Here is a 15,888-nt window from a genome sequence, read left to right on the forward strand (position 1 = left end):
ACCTGGGAAACTGTTAAAGTAGCTCACGCAAATAGAAACAATATTTGTGCAAACGCCTTGTCTCAAGCCCTATGGTGAATCTGTGCACAGATTCCATGACTTAAGAATGCAAATGACTTTAAAAAAGCAATATGTATTAATTACATATTTATGCCTCCAGTATATACTAATATATTTTGAGAAATGTTATTGAGACATGTTATTTTGATACATATTATTGATATTTTTTCCCCTTTCTGGTCCAGTGTTAGCTGCTAAATATAGTGTAGAGAGAAAAAGAGAAAGAATAGGAGGGAAGTTGATCAAAAAACCACAATTGAGATGTGAGAAGTTGTGGTTTGTTCACTGACAGCTGTCTCTTACCATGGTCCGGCAGGTACGGGGAATAAGGGCATCCAAAGAGGCACCTGTGATGCGTGGAAACACAATCATTTATTTAATAAATTATTATAGCAGAGTGGCTCATTGAATGGCAGCAAATGGACAAGGCATCACTATCTCTACCTGATAGTAAGGTTACAGTTATTGTGTACACACTTAAATTAACTTAGATTTCCTGGTACTTGAATCAGTGTTGAAAACCATCGGTCTGTATCAGAAGCATGCATGGCTAATCATAATCACAGCAACCATGTATTAAGTAGCAGGACACTTTGAGAAATCCATTGTCAATCATAAGAATACATACTTTAAGCTGTTAATTGAAAATTTTAACAGATATAATGAACTGAATGTAAATAATTAAATGTATTGTGCATAAAGACTGCCCCAACATATGTAACAAGGTTGGGATAAATTCACTTTATTTCACTAAATTCTAAATGTAAATAGAATCTGCAATTCACATAAGAATGTTTAGCTTTTGAACTTTTAAGAAAATCCACTTTCTGAATTGACTGAATTGAAAGTGAATCAACCCTAACGCGAATATGCAGACATGTACAACTACAGCATTATGTAAAGCATGAACATCATAGTCCATACAAAGGAATTATCCAACCGCACACTGTTAGACTTTGTTGTTAACTTACATCTTTATTTTCTTTAGAAAATTAGGCTTGAGAAGTGAACAATGCGTTTCGCTAGTTGCTTCCTCAGGTTGGCTCATTTCCATGATTGACATCATGTTTACATCATTAAAACAACTTTCCCTGGAGTCGAATAAGAGTCTCTCCAACAGCAAGTGTGAAAACAGACATATAGATGGAAACATAAACAAATGCCAAAATGAATCCATTTCATTTTAATCAAGCTCAGGATACCCTGAATCTGTCAGCTCTTCAACAACAATAACTTGAATGACTGTTTTTATCTGAACAACACAAGCTGTTGTTTACCTGTAAAAGTGACCTGTGTCTCTCTCTCTCTCTCCTCACAAACGTACACCCCATATAAGAGGACTCCAATCATGCATGAAACTGTCAGGTAACACACTACCCTCTCCCACACGTGTGTTGCAGATGGTTACCAATACTGCCAGTTTCTACAGACAAAAATATTCAAACTGACAACCACAACAGACAAAGGAAAACAAAAATGAAACATTTAATTCTTCATGTAGTATATTCTGTATTTCTCTGTGTCACCATTTGACCTAATTTGTTCTTTTGGGCTTGTCATGGCAAAGCAGCTCATCCAGCAAACATGCCTGATGAGGTGTGAAGCCTGCACCCAAATCCAGCGCTCCTACCCTCTGCCCACATTCCTGCTCTGCTCTGCTCTGCAGCCCACTGGAGGTAGACATCACTCACCGGCAGTCTTGGGGTCAGATGCAGCCATCGCTATTCCAACCTGAAACCAGTGAGGCACAGCAGAGATCATGACAACACACTTACCTTACATCCTATCTCCACAGTCTCACACATAGTCAGCTCTGCTTTCAGAGCTGGTGTTGAGATGCAGTAAACAAAGTAATAACAAAACATAATGGAAAAAAGACCATTTAACATGTACTGGATATTGATAATCTTTTATTTAACTTAACAAAAGCATGTTTCATTCCATTATCCTGGAGAATAACTGGACATATTAGACCATGGTGCATGGCGGAGTAGGCAGTGGACACTTTGGGAGAATGCAATTCAAATTGAGTGTGAGCACAAATGTAAGCCAAGATTGAGAATTTGTAATGCTTTGAAAAATATATAAAGATTATACGTTACTTGTAAACAAAGACTCAAAGGCCAACCAAAAAACTAAAATAATCCTCCATCTTGGGTTTCGACTGGGTTAAATATTCGTCGCCCTGCCATTCATATACCAGACACATTTCAAGACACACTTGAGTTCGCATTCATTGCAGCTACCAGTGAAGAAAAGCAAATCACGGGGATAACAACTTGGCAAATAAGGTTAAATGAACTTCTGATGACAGCTTGGAATGCACATTTATTAGCTGTCAGAGTTAAAAAAAAAAAAAAGTACATGTACTGTAGATTAATAAAAAAAAAAGGCTTGAAATATATGATGAAATGTGTCCATTAGGAGGGGAGGTACTGTGGACTTTTAGATCTTCACCCCTGGCTGGGACAGTTGGCAGGTGGAAATGGCTGGCAGGGTTATTGTGGTTGACATTACGTGGGTGAGGGAACAACCTGGTCGCCACGGTAAAGAGGACAACGCTCCGGAGTTCCAGGTGTTGGTTGCTCCTGGCGACTGTGTGGGAGCTCTAGAAGTCCAGGTGTTTGTTGCCGGAAGAGCCGGAGCCACAGGCTGAACCCGCCATGGACGCTCCTGCCAGCTCCCCCCTGCTCACACGACTCACAGTCTCTGACAAGTCTGGAGGCAAATGCAGTCTCTACAGAGATGAGAGAGAGGTAGAGAGGGAGAGAGAGAGAGAGAGAGAAAGAGAGAGAGAGAGAGAGAGAGAGAGAGAGAGAGAAAGAGAGAAACAGAGAAAGAGAAAGAGGGACAGAGTATTAGATCAGCAAGTATGGGTAAAAAAAAAGAAAACACATAGATCAACATGGATGGTACACTTCAGTGATGTTCATTCACAGAGAGCCATGTTGGGTTGAAATTGCATTAGATGCTTCAGCACTCCCCTCAGCACTGGCAGTGTGGAGTAAACCTGCTAGCGTGCTGCTAAATGCCTCAGAGAGCTTTAGGTCTGTTACAGCTCACAGGGAATATGCTGTGTGTGTGTGTGTGTGTGTGTGTGTGTCGGGAGGGGTGCGGTGGGGTGTTTTGAGAAGTTATGTATGGGACATGAGAGCGTGAATTTATGTGGAGGGGAAGGAGAATGTGTGTTTGTGTGTGTGTATGAGTGTGCGCGCGCATGTGCCTGCTCCGGATGTGTATGTGTTTGCATTTGTGGAGATTGCAAAAGTATTTGTAACCCAGATGATTAGGTTTAGCTAATACCAGAGTCATTAGAATCAAGCGTTTTAGCTGAGTAACTTGTTCCTTAGTAAAGCTTATCTGTGGAGCCGCCCTGTGCCAACTCGAAGCACAAAGACGCAAGGAGGTTAATGAGGGCCACTCACGTAAAGCCCCCTAACGCCAACACGCTAACTGCTGGAAAGCTTTAGAGGGGCTACACTGCAAGAAAGGCCGCCAATGGCCCTCCATGAACAAAGTCCTGAAGAGGTGTTGAGAGCGTGAGAGGAGGTGAAGTATCTCCTGAGTCAAGTGTGTGCCTGACAATGGTGGAGAGCGGCATGAGTGTCTATAGAGGAAATAAACCAGAATGCAGGCATCCCCGGTACAAGGAAAGTTAAACCCTGTAATTTGCCCCTGAAAGAATCTGCCATGACATCTGAAACCCACTGGTCAAAACCTCCACTCCCACCCCACCCCACCCCAGCCCTCTAAACCTCCCCTGCCCACCACATCCTTGCCCCCTCCAGCCGTGCAGCTTTACAAGAGTCCCTCCACTCCCACAGATACTTATCTCCTTCCTAATGACTAGGTGTTTGGGTACAGGGGTTAACAGCGTCATTACTAGGAGATAATTCACAAGGACTACACAACACCCCTCGCCCCTCTAGGGTAGACAAGACTACTTCCTACTTTTGCAGCATACTGTTTTTTTTAGGGATTTATGATGTCTAAATATCTGAATTTGAATTGCAGAATGTTTTCCCTTCAGTAATCTTCATGCCTGATATGAAACCTCCTGCTCTTGCTGCTGTGGCTCAGAGGTCAGAGGTGTGTCATGCCCAAGTGGTCTCCTTCTGTCTGCTGAACTCGTTTCCTTTGTGTGTGTCAGAAGACCGTTTGTCAGGCAAGCGGAGAAAACAAGAGGAATAGCTGTCATGCAGCCCTGCAGATTATCTGGGAGCAGGTGAAGCCTTGAGACATTGTTAAAGACCTATAATTTAATGTGGGATGGTAAGGTAAGGTGACAGAGGCCTTAAAGGGGCAAGAAGATTCCCACTGGGAGAATAAATGGAGATACATAATGTGTAGCTGGGCGTAAACTAACTCCTTGCGACACAAAACCACAATAAGAATTAATAGGTTGACAGAAACATACATGCTAAATTCGATTAAGTTTACTCTGTATGCAAATCTTTCTCTCTCTCTCTCTCTCTCACGCACACAAAATTTCAAACATCCATGCAAACTCATATATTGGCCTTGAGGGGGCCTCCAGAAGCTCTGCTTCCACCCCTGCCAAAGCTCACCTGTGTAACCTTTCGTGTCTACAGCTCACTCGAGTGTGATTGAAAAAGAAAAACAATGCATTGATCAAGCCTGGGCTCAGTCCTGCTAAGTGCACTGCAGCGGAAACACGGTAGAGAGAGGGTAGGAGAAAAATCAATCACATATACATCGTCCTCGGTGGGTGAGTAAAAAAAGACATCACACCGTTGTCTGGCTGTCACGCACCCACAGGCCTGGCTACCCCGTGTCTGTTTGGCTCTGGGCTCTGGGAACCCACTGAGCATGTGCAGAGCGAAGGTCAAACCAATCCAGAAGTGCAGCTCGGCTCCCCTAACCTTTGAGTTCAGGGGCAGACCAGAACAATCAATGGCAACATCAAAGTTGGAGGGAGGAGCAGACAAAACCAATCGATAGGTTTGACACACAGAGGGAAAAGACAGCCCAGTAACACTGTCAGCAACCATCCCAGGACATTCAGTGACGGCAGATATAAGAAAAGATGACAACACAATGTCCCACTGTGTCCCATGTCCCATTAACTGATGTCAAATTTAATCTCAAGTCAACTAAACTGAATGAAGACCATCCAAGTACAAGATTCAGTTCATTTCACCCTGATTTGAAATTTACACCCACATATAATGTAAAGCTTAGACCGATGTTTGCAGTGCACCATGGTACATTCAGCAGTGATAGGCCAACTGCGGGGTTGCCATGAACATATGCATTGACACCAAATGAATGGAGGTCAGTGTAGGACTTAGACAGACATAGCCAGGGAGGCTCTGAGTCTGCTTCCCTACGACCTGCACACTCCATGATGTAAACAAGGACATCCGGAAAACCCTCAGAGGCATAGTGGGGTGTATGTGTGTGTGAAGTCTTTCTCTGCTGCCTGGCAACCTTCAGGGGGGGCGGAGAAAGAGAAAAAAAAAATAGGAGGGGGGGGTGTGGGGTGGGAGTGGACGGCGGGAAAAAAGTCCATTGGCTGTGGCACATGGGGGGATTGTGAAAATGGGTATGTGCCACAATGTTAGCATGAGACTGTGTGTGTGAGAGTGTGTGTGTGTGTGTGTGTGTGTGTGTGTGTCTGTGTGTGTGTTGGAGCTGTGATGTCAGTGTTCCCTCCCTGGTGGCAGGCAGGAGTAAAGGTCTGTGGTTCAGCTCTGCTCCACAGCCAGAGGGGCTGGGGCCATGCTGGCAACAGGGTGAGGGGTGACAAAGCCCCAAACGAGCGCTAAGCACTTGAAATGAGCCCTCAGGGCCGGCCCACAGACTGGCTTTGCCTAAGAGGGTTACTAATATCACCCCACAATGGACAATTCCCTTCAGCTTACTAAACACCCCAAAGACCAGGTGCTTAAAGAATATGGTGTTTGACGCTGGCCGTAACTGGTCACTCACAATCTCCACATACAGCAGTGGTTGCATGTACATATCGCGTCAGTGGTTGATGGGAAGCAGGGGCCAGAAAAGGCACCAAGTTAAGGATTTTAACATTTTTGTTATGCTTTTGTTTCGAGTGTGACAACTTGATATAAGTGCATAATTTTCCAAGATCCAAATAGACTAATTTTCCCAACTGGAGCTTAAAAGGAGCCCACTCACACAAAGCAGCCCCATCAAAGGCATTCCACTGGTGGTAACGGCTTGCTAATGACTGGAGTATTAGGTGCTAATTTAACGAGTCATTTCTTCCATAGAGTTTTAGCCACACTTTCAAAAGGCCCGTGTCACTGTACAGCTTAGAACTCTGGGAAACCCAACACCCTGTTGGAACACATGACGATTGGTCTGGCTGTTCCAATCAGATTAGCTGATGTTGGAACATGCTCATGGAAGTGACACGATATTTACCATAAACACCTACTTAACACAATCATTCTTGTAATTTTGTCAGCATATAAGCTCTATTAAGTCAGTGAAATGACAGAAACAAAACATAGTAGGCTATCACTAAGTTAAAATCATTACAACCGCAGAAGAAACAATGACCAAGCAATCTGTCTATATGCTGTGATGCATGAATAAGCAATTCCGGTAATTCCACTGATGCCAAACAACACATGAAGCTATTTTTCCTTCACCATGCTGTAGTTTGCATGGATCTATATGCTATACGTCCAGTATTCATGGACAGTGGTCACATTAGGGGTGAAACCTTGTGCCAATTCCATTTCCCCGAGCAGCCAAGCTGCAGTGCAGCCACTGTAAACTAATGTCTACGTCTGTCCATGACACCAGGTCAATGTCCTCCATTTCCAATCCCATTTCTACCACAGGCCAAGGGTCAAAATGGTAAGAGAACGTTTCCCGGCTGAAATTGGTAGAAATTTCCCAGACTTGCTGCTCTATCCAGTCACTAAAACCAAGCTAAATCACCTCCCAGCACCGTAATCCCTCACACCTATAAAGTTACACTGCATTGTGTGGGAAATCATTTGCTGAACCTATAGGAACTAGTATTAACTTCAGCAAACCAAAACCCACATAATGAGGTGATGTTCTTTTCTATTCTAGGAACAAACTATCATCACATTTACGCTGGCAATTTCAGAGAATACTTCCGCTACCCTGCCAGAGAAAATGCAGAAACAGCCCAGCATAAATCCCATCACTTTGGTAATTCTAGCCCACCTGCACCTAACAAAGGCTGACAAGAAGCTCTACCTTCCTCTTCTTTTGTGGTTACAAAGAGAGTGCAACACGATCCCTGGCCTTGCCCTAAGAATAACCTGTTGACTGGGAAGCTTTTCATCCCTCGGATTTTGGTAATTCTACAATTAAAAACAAAAAAATCCTTCTATCGCTCTTATTTAATTCCCCCCCCCCCCCCCCCCTTATATTTCTCTCTTACCTGATCACTCTATTGTCAAACAAATATTGTCAGGGCACTATGGACCTGATCCTTGCACTCCTCACTTTTGGTCACATGTAATGTTGGTGATCAAGGAATTTATGCTTATTCAACCATTGCAATCATTGTAAGTCGCTCTGGATAAGAGCATCAGCTGAATGCCTAAAGTATAAAATGTTATATGTAACATGGAATGGCAGGTGCATCCCTCATATGCATTTCCTGGATGTAATTTTACTGTTTTATTGGCAAGTGTGCGGTTTGAAAATCATGCATGTGAATGAGTGTTGTAAGTGAAAGAGAGAGACAGAGGGAGAGGGAGAGAGAGAGAGAGAGAGAGAGAAGAAGAAGAAGAAAAAGAAGAAGCAAAAGTAGGCTCATCTCATGTTTCTTTTCGGTAATTGGGTGATGGTCACCTGCTTGCCATGTCACCTGCCGTCTGACCCAGGATAATCCCAGAGGCAGGCATACAGACAGTCAGGCGGACCGACAGATAGACAGATACAGACACAGGCTCCACATCTCTTCTGCTTCATGGCTAATGCATCTGACAGAGTAGGCAGGCAGGAGAGGGATGAGTAAGCATTCTGAGTGTAATTATATTCCCAAACATTGAAAGAATGGGAAGGGACTAATAACCCACTGAATTTCATTAAAACTGAGCATGTCCAAACAGGAAATTGATTAGCTGACAATATTTCTAGGTTTTTAATACCTAATGGAATGTTTATTCTTTTTCTCTTGAATAGCCAGCTCCTCACTTACCCTTCACGCTCCAGAGGCTGATGTAAAACAGCGTTTGATAGTATCTGTCATGTTACCGAGCACGACATGCATAGGAATCAGTGAGCTCCGACGATGCTTCTGAATAACCAGACGGACAAACAAGGGCCAAAGTGTAACTGTACTGTAACACAACAACTTGACTTGTTATCTCTGTCGTCATCATCATCTTCTTCAGCTGCAGCCTCCGCTGGGGGCTTCTGCTCCGGCCTGTCAAGAGCTTTGACAGGGAAGGCAGCGTGGGGCCATTTTGTCTCTTTTCAGTTTGGTTTTGTTTCTCTTTGGAGGGCAGTGTTGGTTTGGACCGTGGGCATTGTAGGGTGAGGGGGGCGAGGGCACGTTGACCCTTGTGGGGGTGGGGAAGAAGGGTGTGTGTGTGTGTGTGTGTGTGTGTGTGTGTGTGTGTGTGTGTGTGTGGGGGGGGGTTAGTTGGTGTTATGGACTTGGGCACAGCCAGAGAGTGCTGGTCCACCCCTGGAGTGACACTGTGCCTGGGGAGAGAGGGAGAGGGGTAGAGGGCGTAGAGTACAAACATGTCTAAGTGCTGCCTTCACTACCGATAGGCCCATAGCAAAGAGCACGGCTGCATGGGTTATGACAGCATATCTGGGGGACCTCTTGTGCCCTCCACCCCTCAAACACACATTTTACCCCTCAAACCATGACTCTGATATTATAGTCCTCGGGTTAAAACACCCCTGACACTTTGGGTAAGAGCTGATTTTCTAGTGCAATATAGATGCCCTGTTACAATAATCACACTCAGATGAGAAAAATTTCCTAAACATCCTGGTCATAATCTTATAAAAATGCTCTGATAGCAACAGCTAGAGCTGAATAAGGCTATATCTTGCCCCACAATCCAATTCACCATAAGCAACGTAGCCCAATTATTCTCAGTAATAAAGTTACCACATTATTACAGAAGCACACAGTATGAGAAATCAACTGACTGTAATTCCTTGGACAATGTCAGATTATGGCTTAAGATCCTCCTGCTAACTGGCTCTCTCTCGCAGCATCAGTCACCATGAATAAAAGCCAGAGTATTACCAAGGATATTTTATCATGCATTATTCATGCTTTTCTCTGTTGCACTCGCTCTACAAATGCACACCCGCATACACACACACAGACAAACAGACACACACACTGCCACTTCCGTATGCGTGTGTCACACAGAGGTATTTACAACACAAGCGCACAAAGCTGACTAGTACGACTTGGCCTTCCTCAAACCCAGCCTTCCCTCCTACAGAACCTTCAGTTTCTTCCTCTTCTTTTGCACCGTGACGGGGTTTCACACAGTTTACAGGCATAACATTTGGCAAAGCGAAAGGTCGTCTGGAGGTTACTGTGTCAGCCTGGGTAAGAGGCTGACCCCTTGGGAGGGGTGGCGGGGCAATCACTCTCGCACAAGCATAGTCTGTTATTGTGCTAGATAAAGACCAGGATGGAATGGAACAGATCAGAATGGGAAAGAGTAGCAGCGGAGGAGGTAGAGGAGAAAGATGACAATATATTATCTGCCATTTTAAATATTTCCAGTGTTGTCCATGATGATGTTAGTGCTATGGTTGTCACCACAAGTTTGTGAACATCTCTCCGCACTGCCTGCTACAACTTGTACTGTGCATTTAGAGTTTTGTTGAGTTGTAAGGCACCGGACCCGTGAGGAAAAGAGAAAAATGAAGCAGTCTGTCTTTCTCCCTGCTCAGCGCCACAAGGAACAGCCCAATACGGCAGCACATATGTTTACTCCTTAGTAGAGGAGGTGGAACAGAGAATAGACGAGACAAAGGTAGAGGTGTGCGTCGGTGCTATTGCCACGTCAATGTTCTGCAGTGGGTACTGCTATTACAGGACTATGTACTGCAAGTCAACCATCTTGAAATCTTCAGGAACTATCCAAGCAATCGCATGGATACTGACAACATTTACCTGCATCCAGGAGGTAAGTGTGTCTGATTTCTTGGATATTCTCTGAGGATTCCAACGTTATTTGCTGGCAAAACAGAGGAACAGTTTGAAGGGAGGAGACAGAAAGATCGACAGAGAAAAGTTGAATAAACGGGGGTAAACAGTAAAAGGAAAAGACTGATTCTTCTCTGTAACTCAAGACAAAGAGAGGAGATTAATTGGAAAGAAAATCCACCTTCATGTCTACGTGACGTGAAGGGGACAGCAGGTCAACGTGTGAAAGCGTGTGATCTTGACCTTTTGTGAGTATACCTAAGAGAGATGTGTGCATCTTAATTGTGGATGACACAATTATGCAAGATAATGTGCCTGCGTGTTTGTAATACTTATGGTGTCTGTGTGTGTACGTGTTCATGTGTGTGTGTGTTTGCGCGCATCCGTGTCTGTTAGACAACCCAGATGAATAAAGGGGGGTGGGTATAATCCATCACCAGTTGATAGTCCTCACAAAAAAGGAGCCCTTTTTGCTGAGAGGACAGCCCTTGTGCGGACAAAGACCACCATACTGGGGACTTCATAGGACCCAGCTGAAAAGGTGTTGCCCAGAGTAACCCCATTCACATTAACAGGCATGCTGGCCAAAGCCAGTCATTACTGCTGACTTGGACCAGCCGGGCCACACATAGACCAGCCTAGAGCCTCTAAGGCCATTCACTCCACATCAGCCCACAGGCAAAGAGCCTGAACTCTGCCACTGGGGAGCATCAGGAATTGTTACCATTCTATTCGACTGTCCGTCTTGAGCGCTTGAATATATGCAGCTTTTGAGCGAATTTATAAAAAGCTTGAATCTACAGTTTTACAGGGCAAGCCTTGAATCTTTGCCTATTCATGAAAATGTGGCAATAAGGGATACAAGATGATTTACTATCAGAGAGGAGGTGAAGAAATGTTAAGATAATGGTTCAGTATCAATCCAGTCTGGGCATTAAACTAAAACAGCTGGTCCAATATAATAGGTGGGGTAATAAAACACTGGTTGCTAGTAAGATGAGACATGTGGGAACTTCTGGTGCTCAGAACGCCTACAACACAGTTGCACAAACTTTTTGATGTGGACAGCCAACAGCCAAAAAGTAAACTGTTAGCGTTCTGCAGGCCACACAAGTGCTACTGGAAATAAGGTAATTTACAATTTTAACAACTTCCCAAGTCTTGCATCATTATAAAGCTTGTTAAAACGCCTTGTAATAAAAAAAGTGTTCTCAAAAACACAACTCAAAAGTAATTAACTTGCAGTAGAACAGAACAAAGAATCGCTTACCGCTTCCTGGAACACTTTGAAGGCTAGAGTTTCTTATGAAATGACACATTTGGTCAATAGGCTCTAGTTGTGGTAGCCCAGCTCTGGCCTAGAATATTGCAATACTGTGGCATACCTTCGCCTCCACTCATCATCGCACCACCACTCTCACTGTGACACTCTGAAATGAGGGTCAAGCCTTTCACAGTTACACAGTGGAATGCTATGAGAGGAAAGCTGGTGTACTCCCAGTTGAGTTCCACTGGAATCGCTGGGGGCTGAAAAGCTTTGCTCCACTAACCTACTGAACTCCTAACAGCACTCTGGAAAAACCAAATCTGACCTATTCACCATGCATCTCCACTCTGCTGCAAACTCGCTGCACTATAGAAGAGAGATGCCGAAAAGACAAGCCGAAGCTAGAGGGATAACGTACTAACTGCAATGCCCAAATATTAACTTGGCAAAATTCTCGGATCCAAAATCTGGGGTGAATAATGCTTGACTTAATTTGCCAATTACACCGAATGTAGATACTTAAACATGTAACCTTGTACATTGGATCATAGGACACACAGACACCTGACAGTCTCCCTCTATGTGCCCCCCACTCAGCCAACCCCACCTCCACCTCTCCTCTCCAGCACCATCCCTGTGGGCAGGTGGTTGTGTAAATTTAGCCACAGCTAGGTGAGGTGCATCCTGGGTAGACGGTGGGCAAAGCCACCTTTAGGGTGTTCAGGATGTCAGAGGGAATGAGACATCACCTCGACCGCCCTGTCAAAAAATTCACCACCTTCCATTTTCCCCATAACCCCTAGGTCCAAAAAGCACCATGGGTGATGGGGATTCTTGTTTTGTGTTTTTTAATTTAGCCTGAAACACACCAGCCATTATCTAACCTAGAGCACCGGCTGAGTGTTAATTGTGAAGCATTACTAAGGCTATTAAAACACTGAGCCAGGGCCTGGGGAGAATGCATGCTAAAGTTAAAAATCAGACAGACAGTGCTAAATGCATGTGATACCCTCTCTGCAAACGACCCCTATAAGAGTTGGCACTACAGAGACCGTTTGGAGTTTTAAAGCAATGACAACAAACATAACAAAATAATATAAAAACTGTTTTTTTTACACAAGAAAAAATAAAGCTGGCGGTTTGCAGCAATGTTGCCAAACGTTTGTGGTAATGACTTTTCAATTGGAAATTTATACAGATTAGTTTATGGAGACTGGAAAAACCAGATTGGATACTCTCTCCATTAAAGATTTGTAACCACAAGGCTATTATAAAACATGATATTCAATATCAGATGTCTGATAAAGACTGTAGTGAAATCCTGGTGAGGCGTTTTCTTCTTAATGAGTGTCACGCTTGGTCACTCCAGTGGATCTACTAATTATCTACAGGCGCTCCTCTGCTCCAGTTGTTCGAACAGAAGCTCTTGTTTCACACAGAAATTTCCATGAATGCCAAATGTTTCCTGTAAATTTACCATTATTGGCTAATATTACCAAACCTGTTCCAACGTCTTGTGGCATATCACAAATAAACCACAAGTTTACACATATATCTAAATTGTGTAAGTGTGAATCACAAAAAATACCATGTAAAGCTGAACAATTAATCATAGATAATCGCGTGTGATTTTATGTTCCACGATTAATATTAATGTAATTTGATGTTATTGAAATGTTTGTTATATTTTCAATTCCTCTGAAAGTCCCGGTGTGGTATATCAATGTCTTCCATTATGTGAGACCAATCACAGCCTTTGAATGTGCAAAGTGCGCCCATGGGACAGAGAGACCTTAGTGTGTGGAAAATGTTTTAGTTCCTAAAAGTGGTTCATTGTCTGTCATTTGGAGATTGAAGATTTGGTTTTATATCAGATGAAAACAAACAAGAAAAAATTCTGTGCTAGGTTTGCCTTAGGATTGCAGCAAAGTAATAAAGCAGTAATTATTCATTAATTGAAGTTTGTAAATAAGGATCACTATAAGAGTAAGCGGTAAGAAGCAAGAAAACAAGACATTCTAGTTGCTGCTACTTTGACAGATTCAGCATTGAAGAAGTGAAAATGTAAAAAAAAAGCACAAAAGTGCAATAAAAGATTTTTCCCCCCCTGAAACCAAGACAAATAATGGTAATCACAATATATAGCAAAATTATCAGGATTATAATTTTTGCAATAATTGTACAAATTATACAGAACCTCAAAGGTGTAAAGGTCCAAGGATATTAGTTGTTCAAAAGTGAGGAAAAACAGTAGCACCATCCCAGCTCCAGGTGGGGATGTATTGGACGCACAGGCAGCCATTTTAACTGATTCAGAGGTCATTGGAGCTGGAGGGATCATCAATGTCAAAACAAAGGTTCAGTCTGAAGTGTGCTGTATGTGTATACAGGGTATATCTGCAGGTAACAAGCTGCTGTCATAGTAACTTAGTTAGCAAGGCGACTGAAACTCCACAGTCACAATCAGACTAACTAAAGATAACAATCCCTATCTTACAAAACTGTATCTGACAAAATAAACAAATTGCTGGGATTTCAGTCTCTCTAAGATTTTGCATTCTGTAATTATTAGAGACAAAGTGTTTGATTTTGCAGAGGATTTTCAGAAAAATTGTGAGGCAAAAGGGCAAAGTTGTGATCTGCTGTTATCTCCTTTGCTTAAGAGAATTTGTGTGATTTGAAGTTTTAGGCTATCTGATTGTTCTAAAAGAAAGAGAGAGCTTTTCTGTGGATAGGGTGGAGAGTGGATAAAACCTCAAAATGCTGGTCAGGGAACTGTTCGTTCTGCCAAAAACCTTTGATCATAAAAGTGCAAAATCCTGAAGGGACTGATTAGCAAGAATATTGGTTTGATAGTGTGCAATTATTGTCCAATTGTGTTGTCTTAACTATAGTTTAAAATAAAAAATAAGGCTAAGCACAGAGACAGATACAGAGGACTGTCGAGTTGAAAAGAATAACAAAATTGGGAGGCATTCCAAATGTGACTATCAGCTTCTTCATTCTCCCTGATGCCGAGTTAGGCGTTTTGCTGGGAAATGGGCGGCCTGCCAGATTGGGGCCAAGTCAGAGTTGTCAGGGGATTACAGTTCTGCCTTGCTCACTGCAGGGGGTGCGGAGTGGGCCTCAATTACCCTGGAGCGGCTTGTTTGATTTGGCCCGGCACTTTTGGGGACAGACCAAAAGCTGAATAATGCACCATTAGCAACTCAAAATCCTGCCCTAAAATGAGTCCACTTATGCATCACATACAGTAATTGTGTGTCTATCAAAGGCTGGCAGGTCTACACCAATTACTCTGATAACAACAAAACAATCTATGCATAATATTATCAGCCGAACACCTGTGGGCAGGCCCAAACATCCAAGCTTCCTCGTCTAAAACTTCTACATTGCATGCAAAACTTGTCACCGACACTCTGCAGCGAAATGAACTGTCAACTTTAGACTACTAAAATACTAAAATGTAAGGTTGCTCGGAAATAATATGGAAGAAGGGTGCGATGGTGGAACTGTTTATATTTGTATTTACAAATACAGCAGAGGGGGAGAAGGAGAGAGAGAGAGAGAGAGAGAGAGAGAGAGAGAGAGAGAGAGAGAGAGAGAGAGAGAGAGAGAGAGAGATCCCCCTGCTCTGGCTACAGTTGGAGCTGTGCAATTGAATTTCACAGGATATGAGGCAGCAAATGGCATGTAAAGGCTGAAGCGTCAGACGGTTGCTGCTCCACGGGCCAGCCAGATAAGGGAGGTGTAAGTGAAATCATTAGGTAACTCTGCAGGGCATCGGGGGCAGTCTGGGGTTGGCAGGGGGCTGTGAGAGCCAAAGGTCCTCCTTGAGCTCCATTGAACACCCACTCAGCCTGATATACATGCACTTACAAACACACAAGGAAAATCACTTACACAAACACAAGCTCCAAGACAAATAAGGACTCAAGACACACACACATGGGCAAACAATCGCACACTGTTTTTTTTCCACACACACACACAAACGCGTGCACACAAATACACACACGCAAGCACACACAACACACACACACACACACACACACACACCACTTCAAACTGCAGACGCCTCATTGAGGTATCAGCCCCAGTGATTGTGTTTGTCCACCTGGGTATGAAAGAGCCATTCTGGCCTGCGTGGCGGAGACAGCAGTGTGGTACAGCTCAAGCCGGAGCCCAGCTAGGCTACGTCTGTCTCAGGCTCTCAGGGAGGGGAGCAGCCAAGTGTGGATGCACCTCATTACCTCACTCATCCACACACCAATTACCCCTAAATAAATACACCCAGCCCACAGGCAGCAACAATGACATCCAGCCTGAAAGGGAAGAAAGGACGCCGTTCAGAAAGCATTTGCACGCACAGAAAAGTCCTGTTGGATAATGATGAAAA

At 43.6% G+C, this 15,888-nt stretch overlaps 1 protein-coding gene across 1 annotated transcript in view; it reads right to left on the reverse strand.

Moving 5' to 3' along the window:
- Positions 1 to 1,953: 1,953 nt before the first annotated feature.
- The window catches only part of elp4 (elongator acetyltransferase complex subunit 4), a 50,543-nt gene continuing 36,608 nt past the window's right edge, over positions 1,954 to 15,888 (reverse strand). The window contains exon 10 of the mRNA XM_071907086.2: positions 1,954 to 2,797. Coding sequence (XP_071763187.1) covers positions 2,669 to 2,797 — 129 coding nt within the window. The 3' untranslated portion in view covers positions 1,954 to 2,668. The remainder of the gene's footprint in view (positions 2,798 to 15,888) is intronic.

This window comes from Centroberyx gerrardi, chromosome 1 (genome assembly GCF_048128805.1).
Source record: "Centroberyx gerrardi isolate f3 chromosome 1, fCenGer3.hap1.cur.20231027, whole genome shotgun sequence".
NCBI lineage: Eukaryota > Metazoa > Chordata > Actinopteri > Beryciformes > Berycidae > Centroberyx > Centroberyx gerrardi.